Below are 15,469 nucleotides of genomic sequence, written 5' to 3' on the forward strand. Positions count from 1 at the left end.
ATTTGCATTTCTCTGATGGTGAGTGACGATGAGCATTTTTTCATGTCTGTTGGCTGTATTGGACAATTTCTTATATAGACATTTATTTATACAAATATTTGTTAAGTCTGGTACTATTCTAGGCTCTGGTGACAGGCAGTAAAGAAAATAGATTAAAGTTCCAACCGTTGTGGAGCTTGTGTTCTTGTGGGCAAGAAGGAAAATAGTAAGTGCTGAGGGAATGATGTGTCATGAGATAAGAAAAGATTGAAAGCTGGGAAGGGGGATGGGAATCATGTTGGGGGAGGGCATGTGGTTAGTGATTCAGAGTTTAGGCAGAGTGGTTGGGGAACAACAGCATGTTGAAAAGATGGCATTGAGTAAAGCCCTGAGAGAAGTAAGGGGGTGAGCCCTCTCTGGCTGAAGAGCATTTGAGGTGAAGGCTTTGCGGCTGTAGCTCACCTAACAGAAAACCAGCAAGGAGGCCCCATGGCTGGAGCAGAGTGAGAGGTGAGGAGGCAGCCATGAGGCTCATAGGTCACAGCAGGAACTTTGGCTTTTATTCTGAGGGAGAGGGAAGCCACTGGAGAAGGGGTTTGAGCTGGTGAGAGATAATCTGACTGACACTGGCTGCTGTGTTCAAAGAAACTGCAGTGGTGCCAGTTCAAAAGCTACGTGAGAGTTGGAGGTGGGCTGGGAAAGCATAACGATGAGGAATTGGTGAGAAAGGATCAGAGTCTGGACACATTTTGAAAGTAGAGCCTCCTGGAATTGCTGATGGATTGGTCGGCTTTGACTCAGTCCTCTTGCTTTCAGCTTCGCACCTCACACTGCCTTTTGCAATACTAGTACTTCGTGTCTGTGTCTTCCGAGCCTTCCCAGGAATCGGGTGGGTGAGTGGGGGTTGCACCAAAGGCCGCATCAGCTCACCTCTTCACACCTCATCTGCAGGGACTTAGGATTACTCTTCTGTTACTTTTCTTTCCTCTCTTTATCAGCTTTCAAAGTTGTAAAATTATCTCATGCCCACTGATAACACTGTGCCTATTCTTTCTCCTTACACGTAGGTTTACACCTTAAGTTTTAAAAACTCAGTGAGGTATAGAGAAGCCGTGTTGATAAACACGTGTTTCATCTGTCATGTTTAACTAGAAATCTGTTTATCATTTGAGAATATTCAACACAAGAATGTTTAGTGAATGTGCTTGATTTTTTTCAATGCAATTTATAGAACTGAAAATTATTTTAATAAAAGATGAGAAGGATTTTCAGGGCACTAACCTTTTGTTTCCTGACCAGAGTCTTGCCTCTAAGACTTCTTCGGTCTTTTTTTTTTGTTTACTTTAATCATTTCTAGATTGAAAATTAATTTTAAAATGTTTAAAGCTCACACCCTGAGAATTATGATATAAATGCTAACAATCATGAGAGAAGCATTAATCATAGTTTGTCAGCTCTTATCTGAAAATAACTTATCTTTTTTCTGGATCATTTTTGTAACTAAGGTCTACAACTTTGATCCTCTTCTTGAATGTCACCCATCTGAAGCCAGAGGCATGACAGTAGCAAAAGTCTATTTTTTGAAATTTTATTAATAAAATTCTAAAGATTCAAAGATACCAATAGTTTTATTAAAATAAATGTATATGTTGTTAAATATCCAGAATACCTTGTTGGCTAACTTAGTGTATTCCATTTTCACACTGCTATAAAGAAATACCTCAGACTGCATAATTTATAAAGAAAAGAGGTTTAACTGGCTCACAACTCTGCAGGCTGTACACGAAGCATGGCTGGGAAGGCCTCAGGAAAGTTATAATCATGGCAGAAAGCGACAGGGAAGCAGGCACATCTTACACAGCGAGAGCAGGAGGAAGAGAGAGAAGAGGGAGGTGCTACACACTTTCAAACAACCAGTTCCCGTGAGAACTCACTCACTATCACGAGAACAGCAAGCGGGAAATCCACCCCACGATCCAATCTCCTCCCACCAGGTCCCTCCTCCAACACTGGGGATTTGACACGAGATTTGGGTGGGGACACAAATCTAAACCATATCACTTAGGTAAGTATACTTTAGGTTCATTGAGAGTAGGAAACATGCCCTGCTGATTTACTTAACCCCAAAGCACCCAGCATAGCACTTCGCATATAACATGGTATCCACTTACGGTGTTTGAGGAATCCTTTATTAAATAAAGGATTTTACATATTCTTTGGCCTTATTGGAAATTGTACTGACATAACAAGCCAAACTCATTACTCCCAGAATAAGTGTAATTTATTCTTCCTAGTAAATACCAGAAATGAGATGCCTCATTTTTATCTAAACTGGCACCAGGAGTTTCGATACTTGAGACTCGTAGCTTCCCAACCCTAACTGGTCACACAGGCCCACTAAAGCTTCTTCAACCATAATAACTAAATATAGTCATCCCTCAGTATATGCTGGGAATTGGTTCCAGGACCCCTGCACATATTCAAGTCCCACAGTTGGACCTGTAGAACCCAAACATATGAAAAGTTGTCTCTCTGTGTAGAAGGGCTCACATTCCGCAAATGCTGTATTTTCTATTCACATTTCATTGAAGAAAAATCCCCATATAAGTGGACCTACACAGTTAAGACCTGTGTTATTCAAGGGTCAACTGTGTACATGCCCCCCCACGTCCACCAGGGGCACAAATGAGAACCTGCCTTGACAGCCCCAGGGAAACCTATTTGGTCATATTTAAGTCACTGTTGTGGGCTCAAAACTGTGTGGGGCACCTTAGGGGATAGAAAGGAAATGAATCCCTTGATTAATGCCCATGAGGAGTTGACTGACACCTGAAGCAAAAAGATCAATATGAAGGATTACATAGTTAAATGCTAAATTATATGGGAGAAACCACTAAAAATATAGAGGTTTAGAGTTTAGTATAGATAGGAATAGAATCTTAGAGTTTGAAAAGTCCTTTTAGAAGTCCAGTCTAAATCCATCTTCTAGTATAAGAGTTCTTTTTAGATTATCTTTGGCAGATGGTTTTCCATGTTCATTGTGGCCTGTGAAGAGAGGCCCTTGCTATTTTCTGAGGCAGCCTCTTCTATAGTAGCACTGTGCTGATGGTTTTCTTGAGTCAGAAGTGCTCAAGAGTTAGTAAGAGTGCTGAAGAGTCTATAAGTTACTGCAGTTAGTCCTGCCTTGTCTTGTGGGCCATACTGAATGAACACATTACCTTTTCATCACAACCACCCTCTGTTCAGTATTTAAAGAAAGCCCTTGGATTGAGGAAAAGTATAGCAGTGAGAGAAAGGTCTTGAATTCTAACTAGGTGAGCTATTTTGTCCCTTTATGCCTTGGCCTCCTTGATACTAATATGTAAAAGCAGGGAACACAGTGCCTGATGCACAGGCAGCAGGCCGTAAAGGTGAGCTGCGGGCAGGTCTGTCTTGGGTCTTCCTTTGCAGGCTGCTTGCAAAGGAAGGCTTCAGATACTAGATGGGGTTCAGGCTTAGAGGGCTTTGATAAAGATGTGAAAGAAAAACGGGACAGCAGAGAAGAACAAATCAATGGACTTGACTGACTGAAATAAAGACAGCATAAAGAAGAAAAACCACAGGGACTGTGGTTTTAAATCCTGGTAAATGATGGCACCAATCACAAAGCATTTGTGTCTCATTGACTTGAGATGATGAGATGATGGAAAATCACCTCAAGTGCTTATATTGTTGATTAATTCATCTATTTATTGAGCTTTCACTGTGTACCAAGTACTGTTCTAGATATTGGAAATACAGAGGTAAACAAGACTGATGGGGTCTCCGTTCTCCCAGGGTTTGTGTTCTCCTGGAGGAGAAAACAGACAGAAAAGAAGTAAACAAAAATATAAACCCCAGCTACTCAGAAGGCTGAGGCAGGAGGATCACTTGATCCCAGGAGTTTGAGACCAGCCTGGGCAGTATAACAAGACTCCATTTCAAGAAAAAAAAAATGTGTAAACAAAAATATAAACAGGATAATTTAAGGTAATGATAAGTGCCATATATGAAGAATGATGTAAAAGAATGGATGGTTTAGATGTGGAGGTGTGTACTTTAGATTATGATAAGGAACAGCCTCTTGCAGGAAGCGACACTGAGCTGAGACATGAAGGATACAAAGGAGCCAGCCAAGCAAAAGTCTGGGAGGATTTAGTTGTAGGCAGAGAGAACCATTAGGGTAAGAGTTCTGAGGCACAAATGAGCTTGGTATATTCAAGGAATAGAAAAAAGGCCAGTCTGGTCAGGCATATGCCTGACAAGGAGTGTAGTATGAGACTTGTGGAGTGAGAGGATGAGGATGGTGGCATATCCTGTAGGGCCTTTTGGCTAAAAGAAAGGAGATTGGACTTTACTCCAGATATGCTGGGAACCAATAGAACTGTTGGATGGTGGGTATCTTGGTCCATTTTCTGCTGCTATGACAAAATACCACTGACTGGATAATTTATAAATAAAAAAAGTTTATTCGGCTTATGGTTCTAAAGACTTGGAAGTTGAGGAGCATGGCACCAGCATCTGGAGAGGATCATCCCGTGGCAGACAGGCAGAGGGTCAGGAGAGCTTGCTTTTTTAACAAAGCCAGTCCTGAGATAACTAACCCACATCTGTAATAATGGCATTAATCCATTCATGGGAATGGAGTCCTTATGACCTAACCACCTCTTAAAGGCCGCGTATCAATTAAATCTCAACATGAGTTTTGGTGGGTATGTACAAACCATAGCAATGAATGTAAGCAAAGGAGTGACAAGATCTAACTTACAACTTCTAGAGCTCACTGTGGATTCTATATGAAAAGTGGATTGGAAGGGGCAAGGAAGGGGGCAGGGAGACCATTGCAGGGGTCCAGGCAAGAAAGGCTGGTGACTTGGACTAGGACAGCAGCAGTGGAGAAATAGAGAGAAGTGACTGGATTCTGGACATACCCTGGAGATAGAGCCAACAGGACTCGCTTACAGCTTGGATGGATGTTGCGAGAGGAAAATACAGGATTTAAGGATGAAGTTTGTGGCCTGAGCAACTGATAATGCTGTTTACCAAGATGGGATCGATTGGGTAAAGAATAGTTTTTTGGCATTAGACAAGGGTAGAGGTTGCGAGTTTGGGCCTCAGGTTGAAATGCCTGTCTTCTCCAAGTGAAGATATTAGGTTGGCAACTGGGTATAGAGTCTAGAGCTCCAGGGAGAGATTTGGGCTAGAGAAAAAATTGAGGAATCATTTGCATGCTGTTTATCTCCACATTTATAATATTCTACTTTTTGCATATTGATCATTTATAAGCACTTTTATCTATATTTCATCCTTTAACTGGTACAGTTCCAGTTTGTGTTGTTATTCCTACTATAAAGAGTAAGGAGACTGAGGCTCAGGGAGGTGAGTAGCATGCCTCCTATAGCTTGGTGCTGGCAGAGCCTGCATTTGAATCCAGGGTTTTGATTCCAAGTATATTGCCCATTTGGTTAAATCTGGTTAAAGGTGGCTCTTTTCTCTTCTTATATCTTACTCTGCTCCTGAGATTGCCATATACGCAGAGATTTCTCATTGGAAAGACACCACCTTTCCTGAGGATGAATTCTGCTGTTTCTTAGTATTATTTTCTGTCTCCTCCTTAAGATGGGCATCTTCTCAAAATTCCCATTCTTCCTGGATAAGCAGCTTTACAGCTGCCACAAATCCAGAATAAATACTACTCTCATACAGCGTGTCACAGAAATGCCTGCCAAGGCCCCATATTAAGATGTACTCCTAAAATAAAGCTGTATTTTCTGGTGTCCCTTTCCTTCTAAACTCAGCTTATTGTAAAACACTATCCCCACTCCCTTCTTTAACTGGTCCTCTGGTCAGGCTTTAGTGGCCTTGTGTAAAATTCAAAATCTATCAGGATTTTAAACAGATGTAAAAGGAAGTCAGTTTTTGAGCCCTCAACTTTGACAGTTCTCCCGATTTATTTGGCTAGATGTGATAGTTAAAGCCACAAAAGAGGGCACTTGAAGAAAATGTTTTGGCCACAGTGATTGCAGTTAGTGCACTTGGAACCTTCAGATGCACAGATGGCAGGTGTCTGTAAGGAGCCACACAATAACCCAGCCCTTAGTGTGGGCCCAAAGGGGGACTGCATCAGGCCTAAAGGAGTTGGATATTGGCAAGTAAAATGTGAGCGAAACAGAAAATGTAGTCCACAACATCAGCTATGCTATTTGTAGTTGTCATGAAATGAGCTGATAAAAATTTCAAAGTGTTGAGTTTTCAGGGTACATGTGTCACACCACGATTCCTGCAGAGATTTGTTTGTTTGTTTGTTTGTTTCTGTTTGGGTCCGGATACATGCCAGAATAAAAGCAGTGGTTAGTTGAACTTCGTTCTTAATCCTGAGATGTAGAATTGTTTGGAAATCCTGTTTTTTATTTTGTAGCATCTCCTGCAAGTTGACGCATATGTATTATATATGAGAAAATTTTAAAATTATTTTGATTTAATATACCTTTGTGCACATTCTTTTTCTCTCTCCATTTAGAGCATTAAATGTATTGTTCTGGGTGTTCAGAAAGTAACATGGCCCTGCAGATTGTCTGATTTTTGTCTTTTCTTAAAAGTTTACTTTAACAAAGCTGTCGTTAGGCATTCTTTTTTTACATTAATTGTGTGTAGATCACATTTCTGTGCCCAATGTCTCTTCAGATACCCTCTCTAACAATTAAAGGAGACTTGAAAGTTTAGTTTCACAGAACATGTGCATCTGTCCTGCTCAAGCCTGATCACTTCAAAGGTGGTAGGATAATTAGTAGCTAAATGAAACAAACATGAAGAGGAAGCGGAACAGTGGTAGTTATGTGCCGCATGTGATCACAGAGCTCATGGAGAAGACTGAAGGGAGCAGAATGCATGGATAAACTGGAATAAGGGAGTCAATACTGAGTATCTGGGAATCAACATCAGTGCTGCATGATAAGCAAAGATTGAATGCAATTGGTCAGAGAAGGCCCACTGGAGAAGTGAAAATGTTTTATCAGTTACAGATGGACAGAGTCAATAAGCAGCATCACCTTCTGTAACCTCAAAAGTGGAGGAGGACTAAGCAGAGAACCAAGTAATGAGGAACCATATTTTGTAAAGAAGGTGGCATCACAATTAACATAGACTACTGTGGGCTCAGAAGCAGGCAGGATTCATTCACAGTGTACTTTTTCGATGAGGGCATTTCAATACAGTCTTCTACTGAGACTTTCAAAGAATCTTAATGAAGTACAACCTTCCTTTGGGCATTGTGAGGTCAGTTATATACTTTATCAGTAAATGTACAATGAGTCGGCACCCCCCAAAAGAGCTGGACCTTTGATCAAGAATCTCTAGAGTCGTTCATCCTTTAGTAGTATGCAAAATGCTGTCCAAAATGAAATTATTTAGTAATAACCTTCTATACTCCAAAGTTGTGAATTTGTTGTCTGTTTATTTACAAAGGAAGGAAAGTTTAGTTTTGTTTTAAATTTATTTGGGAAGAAATATGTAAACCCTGAAGTCTTGAGCTCCTTTCCCAAGTGGTCTAGACTTCTAGGTATTTTTGAGTGAAGCCATGACTTATCTGGTTGAGGCATAATGATGTTCCAAAGGGAAAAGAGAGCTGAACATGGGTGTGGAATGTTCTGTGTGTCGCTGTATATTCTAATCATTTTTATAGGTAGAGTTAAAGATAGGAAGAGACATTCACATATGCCGATTGAAATTATGTTTGGAATTAGACTATTAAAATCAAAATAACATATGTAAGCCTCTTCAACTGTGTTGTAAATTCTAATGGAGGGAACTCATCAAGGGCAAGTATTTTTATGTTGAACCTTGTTTTCTCTGGTGATTAGTGCATTTATTAGAAGATTGACTACTCCTTTTAAAAAAATTCTTCAACAAAATTATCTGACAGCCCAAGGAATTCTCAAGTTAAGTTCCATTTCAGTGTTCTGGCAAATCAAATTATTATATTTCCAGATTTCCTCTTCTTTTGCTGCCATTCACAATGAAGGAGGAAAAAGCGGACTCCTTTGATGTGGAGAGAAAAAAAAAAAAAAAAGCAATATATCACTTTCCTGAAAGAACATTTCTCAGTCTCTCATGTGAAAAAGGATTAGCACCTCCAACAAAGGTCCTGTGGATCACAGCATCGGGCAGCAATACCAAGCAGTACTCCTAAGAAGAGGAAAAACTGTATTTGAGCAAGAGTGTTTGTCCTGGCAAACAGAAGCTTTTTAATAACTGCAAATCTGAGATAATGGCATACGCTCCCTAAATCCTTAAGGACCAGACAGCTAGTTTAAATGGAGTGAAGTCAACTTTTGTTTTACAATAGAAGTCTAGTCTCATAAAAATATAGTTTTTTCACTTAATGATTTAGTCTGCCTATCTGTGATTGATAAGGATTATGCGTATATGGATAAAATCGTTTGGAAGATTCATCTTTGACCCTCTCTTTTACAAAAAAAGTTCCATTATAAGGTCACTTGCTTCCATTTTGCCCTAATAAGTTATTCAATAACCTGCTGAATTAATTTATTAAGATTTTGATTGAATGTTTCTTAGAATAAAAGAAAACCTGCTCTGAGTTTCCAACACATTAAGGAATCCTTTTACAGTAGATATAAAGAGGCTGTGGGAAGTAAGAAAATGGTAATTCATGTGTGACAGAAAAGCCAAGGAAAAAGTTTATCTGTTAAACAAGGTTTGGTTTAAAAGTTTGGTTTTGCTAGACCTTCATTTGTTAGTCCTTTTTTCTGTATTATGCTTTCTAAAACTGAGAAAGTGAAAAGAACCTGATTTAAAGTAAGAATAATAATAATACCTTGTACTCATGTAGTACTTGAGCCTGTCTAAAATCCTCTCTGCAAGTCCACAGCTTTAAACAGTCTGGATAGCTTTGGCTCTCTACATTGCTTGATCCTGCTTGAATGGAAGTTTCTAAGTGGGAGGGGAGAAGGAGGCTGGTAGTGCTCACAGTATGAGCCCCATCGTAAGGTGTATGATGCCAAACGATCCATCAGAGTTTCAGTCCAAAACCAAAACTTCAGCAGCTCTTTCTTTAATGTTAGAAATCAGGGTTTCTTCTTCCACACAGGTACCTTATTATAAGAAGACTTTATCGAATTGGCTTTTTTAGGAACAAATTTTGGTCTTCAGTAGCTCGCCAGTAACCCTCTGACCTTTCAGTAAATATCCAACTAAAGCTTTGAAATTAGGGTATTTAGTGTTTTATGGCCCAGAATAAAAATCTCCAATTCTGTTTCCAAATAGTATAGCCTCAACACATTTTATTAAGCTCTTGACACATTCAGCCGTGTGTATTTTGTAAAGTTCCTATGGTTATTGTTTTACAATAGCTGCTTGCAAAAGCATTGTAAGGGTTTCAATTAATCAGCCCTTTGTGCGCTTCAGACTATGCAAATTTATCACATCAAACCATTCAACTGCTCATGGGAAAGCCGTGTAAAAACTGTATTGTCTTCTAGCGCCTCCTCTCATTTAGAGTGATGTTTTAATAAGAAAGCTAATCAAGTTTTCTTATGCATTATTTATCTGTTAACATGTAAGGAAGAGCCGAATTAAAATTATGTCAACCGGGATATGGCAAGTGATGTGATAGATCTGGAAATGATTCAACAACAGAACAAAGCCAATATGATTCAACAGTTTTTGTCTACTCCCCTCCCTCTGGGGATTATTTAAGGTGGTGGTGTGAAAAATAAAAGGAGGTTAATTCGATAGCTGGAAAAGAGGAGGGGAAGAAAGGAATAACCACCTGTGTTAGCCTTAACATTTTGATTTAGAGATTTCGTTTCTGAATGTATAATGGCTCATTGAGATGAGTTTACTCAAAGCAAACCATTTCTTAATAGGAACAGTCAAACTTGAAAGCATTCCTACTGCTTCTTTGGCCCCATTTACCACCATGTTCATCAGCGGTAAACTATTCCCCAATAGATACCTGCAACCCCAGGTCTCGTGAAAGTTATCAGGAGACAGTGTCTTGATGATGTTAAATGACCTGCACAACCCAGGAAGGAGTCATCTGCTTTTCTGCCTCTCCAGCCAAAGTTAGTGCAACTGCAACTGCTCCTTCTATTCATTAAGTTGGTCTCCTTTGCTTTGCTAGTTTGCTTCCTGCTGAGAGTAATTAGGTTTCTTATATAATAATAATTCCTTGTATTTAGATGCAGCCTTTCTTTAAGGACCTTAAAGTACCTCTCAGACATTAGCTCATCTGTTCTTCTAACACAATTGCCTCATGAGATAGGTGCTAATTATTCCCGTTGCAAAGAGCAAACAACTAAGGCTCACCAGAAAGTGGTGCTTCCCCCGCACCCCCAAGGTAACACATCAGTGGAAAAGCATTGAGTCAAATTAAAGTCACCCAATTCCTCGATCGCCTGCTCTACATAGGTCTAAGAGTCCAAGGGGTGATGAATTCTTTACAGACGGCATTTCGCCCACATTTATAAAGCTCACTAATACTGGGCACTGGTTGAGTGTCCATCCCTTACTAAACGCGGCTGTCTTCTTGCACTGTGACTGATGGAGAAAATCCACAGCATCATTTCATCATTCAGTGTAAAGAGTGTAAAACTGTGCAGAATAAATAGTCTTGTCCAATGGCTGAGTATCTGCGGAAAGTAAAAGGAGGTAATTTAGACTTTGATTGGGATTATTTCAGCAGACCATTCTGCCAGATGTGCTTCACATCGTTTAGAGCATTAGAAAGTGGCAAGCTGAATTGTATAAATGTATACAATATGTTTATGAAGTTTTCAATATTCACTCAGATGACTCGACATAAGCTACTCCGCCTATCTGGAGTTGAGGCCCTGAACCTCTACTTCCCCAGCAGTTGAGGGAAATGATTCTTTTTCTCTTTCCTCAATCAGAAAAGGAAGAGTAATAATATATATTAACCTCAGAGAGGTAAATTTAATTCAAATGTGATTCCACTTAGAAGGTAGACTTGCTAAATAAATATGTAAAAATTAAAGCAGACTGTGATATTAAAATGAGAACTGGCCATCAACAAAATTGAAACAATTTACTAATCAGGTCTCAACATATTGAAGTCACATCAAAAACATCTCTTGAATTAGAGATGGCATTACAGTTGTCTTCTGCAGTTGCCATTTGCTTTTCTGTCTTCATATGCTACTAGAATGCATTAATTTTTCTTACTATTTTCTCTTTTCTTACCTTTCTTTTTTTCCTGTTTGAGTTAAGGTAGTCCATTACACAGAGACAGTACACTAAAACCAGTATTTTTTAAAGGCCAAAAATGACTTTTGAATAAGTCAGTTGCTGTTTAGAATTAGGAATACTTTTTAAGCCAGACATGGTGGCTCACACCTCTCATCCCAGCCCTTTGACTTGAGTCCAAGAACTCGAGACCAGCCTGGGCAACATAGTGAGACCTCATCTCTACAAAAATAAAAATAAAAATTAGCTGGACATGGTGGCACACAGCTGAATGTGATAGTCCCAGCTACTAGGGAGGCTGAGGTGGAAGGATCACTTGAGTGAGCCATGATTGCCCACTGCACTCTAGCCTGGGCAGGAGAGTGAGACCCTGTCCATGAAAAGAAAAAAGAAATATTTTTAAAGACAACCAAATGATTCCTGAGATTAACTCGACTTTTCCTGAGCAAACCTATTCTTAAATGATTACTGTGTTGTTCTGTGAAGCCTTGGAAATAGAAATAACAAATTGGTGTAGGAGCCAGCAGTGTCTGCAGCATGATACAGAGAGCTGTGACAGGGGATGTCAGAAGTGCCTCTCCTGAGTGGATCGGCAGTCAGATTTAGACTCCCTAAATTTCTTCCCTTTACAAGTAGACATTAAGATGGATGGTGATGGAATAATATTTTGTTGATTGGGGTATCGGCAGTTCCTTTCTGCTCTAACTTTCTGTGATTCTATTTTTCTTTGTTTCTTACTATCTATTTGCATTTGTTAAAAGTTCTATACTGTAGTCTGTGGTCCAATTCCCATTCGGCCCTCCTGAGTGCATTAAATGTTCCTGAGCATGTTAAACTGGTGTATTTGCATTTTATTGCCAGGAGGTTGTGCTGTAAACAATGGGGTTGAGACACCAGCTTGAGCCAGGGGATGAAATTTTATTTTAAAATCTGAAATGCTGTGTAAGCATTTAAGGTATGAATTGGTAATTGTTTCACAACAGCTTCCATTAGATATGGTTTATTTGTAGTCCGTCCTCTTTTCAAGGATCCAGGGGGGTGTTAACACACTGAAGCGCACCGCATATCATTTACATTTTAAACCAGTGTGAAGGGAAAATGACCATAACTTTTAAGACTTCTAAATATTGGAATGGACTTTATGCCTCTGTCCCTGGAGAAAACAGTTTTAATCTTTCATTTGAAAATAAGAAAAGAAACCTTCCTGCTGTGATTAAGGATTTGAATAATTCTGAAACAGAGAAATACTGTTAGAAAAGTCTGGTTCTAAGATTGAGAACTCTCTTTCTACCCCTAATGAATTCAGTAAAATACAAACTTTTAAAAATCATCTGTCTAATTTGAGATTCGAGATCATCAAATTCTGTCTAAATATTTTGTTTTAACTTCTAAGCTCATTATGGTCTCTTTGTGTTAACTTGTATTAAAATCTGTCAGCTATGACTGGTCTCATAAGCACAGTCAGCGGACCAGAATAAGTTAATTATTTACTTGTGTCACTAGTGCTCTTCATCTAATGAAATGCACAGCTGTGTTAGATCTGCAGTTGGATGTGTAGCTTCCATTGTTCCTCAAGTCAGCAGAGGGTAGAAGCCGCAATGATGGAGAGCCCTCAGTTCTTTCTGCTGTTCTGGCTTTCTGTGTCGATTTCATGGATCTTTTATCATTCACTTTCACACAAAACAAACAACACAGGGCTGTCTGCTATGGGAACCATCTTGGCATATAAAAGGGTTTTCAGGGCCTAAAGTAATTTTAAGTCAGCTAAGATTTAATTTTTGACTTACAGGTGCCCTTGGTGCAGATATTGCCAAAGCAGTTCCTGTAATGGAAGGAAAAAGATCCAAAAGCTACTTATGTGTATTTTTTTAACAAAATGTCAGAAGAGGGCTGATAAGAAAACAACTTCCCCAGAAGGAAGCTCTGCACTAAATATTATTAATCAGATTTCAAGCATTTAGAGATTCACATTTCAGTGGAACGAGCACTTTTCTCATTTTAATAACATAATGTTTAATTTGCTTAATTAAATGTGTCAGTTCAAACTGTAAACACAAAATGTAAGTCATCTCTCTCCTTATCCACCCCCAATATAAGTACGTCATGCTTCCTTGGTCAGTTTCTGCACCTCCTGCCCCTCACTCCCACCTTCTCTTGATGGAGGGTGGACAGGCAGCTTCCTCCTGAGCAGACGCCGGCCTCCTCCTGCGAACTACTGCTTAAGGGGTGCTGAGGTTTCTCTTTGGTTTTGTTTTTTCAGGGGTATAGCTGAACTCTCCATCTCCTCACCAGCCAAAATTCCATTCTCACTTGAGCTGGTCCCAGAACCGGCCCCTTTAGGGATTGCCGTTTTTAACATTTTGTTCACTGCTGAACAATGTTGTTGTCGGTGCACCTAGATTTACAATTTGATCTCTTTCAAAGTAGATTTCCCAGTAGCCCTAGGGTTTTGTCAGATAATTTCAGTGTGGATAAGATGGATTTTTGGAAGGAAGAAAGAAGGGTCACACACTCTGCTTGATTGAGATTCTAACACGTTGTAGCTGAATTTGAAATAAAGTGAACTGAATGATTGTTTCTATTCTTCCTGTAGGAAAGCATATATTTATAATAAACAATACCATTTTAACCCAAAAGCCAATTTAAACTAACTACATGCTCTAGGATTCAACTCCACAAACTTAATATCCATATTGTGGGCAGCTACAAGAAATCAGAATATTAATAACCAATATTACATAGGCAAATGGCGTTCTTTTTTCTTTTGACTTTAGCTCCTGGTGATTATAACAAATCACAAACTATTAAAATAGTTTGAATAATTACATACAGTCAAATTGAATGAAATATTTGAGAACAGTTTCTTTGCAATAGGGGCAGATAGTGGATAACTTTATACACAGAGAAAAGGAATTTTATCTTTTACTACAAATGTAAAAGCATTTGTTTTCTTAATCCAATGTCACTGTACACTAGTTTTCTGATTCTAAATTATGAAGGTTGTAGTTAACAATCTAAATTCTATTCCTACTCCTCTTCCCAAGAAAAGAAATCAGAGGAATGAAAACTATTTAGCAACAAAATCCCCTATAGGTTAGAATAATATTAAGGGAACTAATTTAAGAGAATATTAGTAGTGCATAGAGTTGGTAGATTTTTGTTTTGTTGTTTTCATTCTTAGAATTCCATTTCTAATTCTAGCCTTTTTTTTCCAAGAACGATTTGGCATTTAATTTTCTTGTTCAACTTTACAAGTTCAATCAAAGATCACTTTCCTAATGGGTTGTAAGCTATAGGAATTAAAATTCCTTTGGGCAGTTTAGACTCAGCCAGGGAAGCCCTGGCAAAAATCAGCCAACCCGCCAGAGCACTGCAGCCTATATATAGGTAAACCTGTTAGCACATCAGCCACACACAGGTACTTCTTGTTAACTGTTTTTTAAAACCACATTGTAAGCACACCCCTCATCCAATCATTTCTGTGTTTGGGGTCAGAGAACTTGGATTTGTTTAACTTGGGTGCAGAACCCAGCAGATCACAAACTAGCTGATAAGGAGCAAAACTGCTGCTGACTTAAAGCTTCAGGGATGGCCACAGGCCTGGGGTCCAGTGAAGCCACTGTTCTTCAGTCTCTGTGGCACAGGAGGGTGGGCAGGCAGCCTGACAGCACCATTGTGTGCCATGCCAGCAGCACAGTCCACTGGCTGCAGTGCCTTTCGCAAGGAGAGTCGTTTTTGAACTGTTTGTCCAGCAGGATTGTTGAAAATTGCTTTTGTTACTCTTGGTAGAGGCCATGGGGAAGATTTTAGAGCAGTGGAAATAGAAATAGCAGCGGGGAAATCCCAATTAAATACTGTATTCTTCCTTTCTGCCGATTTGCTTTATGTGGCATGAAATCTTCTCTCCCCCAGGTGTTTGTGGCTTGATTGTCCCTCAGGAAGACATGCCATTTTGTGATTCTGGCATCTGTCCGGATATCATCATGAACCCACACGGCTTCCCATCACGAATGACGGTCAGTGACCTGTAGGTTTTTCAGAGGCACTGCCTTTAAGGAAGAAGCAGGCAGTTAGTTTAGTTAGAATGGAGGTGACAAGGACTCTGAAGCTGTTTTTTCAGGTAGAGCTCTTTTGCCCCTTGCCAGATAAACAGGCTTCCAGCCCCTGATGATTCTGGGCCACTCTCCTGTACAGAAAGAATGAGGAGCATGTCTATACCTCCCTTTGAGAGTGGAGTCTTCTGAGTGAT

The 15,469-nt window shown here is 39.5% G+C and overlaps 1 protein-coding gene across 1 annotated transcript in view; it reads left to right on the forward strand.

Moving 5' to 3' along the window:
• POLR3B (RNA polymerase III subunit B) overlaps positions 1-15,469 on the forward strand; it is a 144,431-nt gene that overhangs the window by 115,243 nt on the left and 13,719 nt on the right. Inside the window, 1 exon segment of the mRNA XM_017895316.1 lies at positions 15,133-15,236. Coding sequence (XP_017750805.1) covers positions 15,133-15,236 — 104 coding nt within the window.

Source organism: Rhinopithecus bieti, unplaced genomic scaffold, assembly GCF_001698545.2.
Source record: "Rhinopithecus bieti isolate Rb0 unplaced genomic scaffold, ASM169854v2 scaffold_24306, whole genome shotgun sequence".
Taxonomy (NCBI): domain Eukaryota; kingdom Metazoa; phylum Chordata; class Mammalia; order Primates; family Cercopithecidae; genus Rhinopithecus; species Rhinopithecus bieti.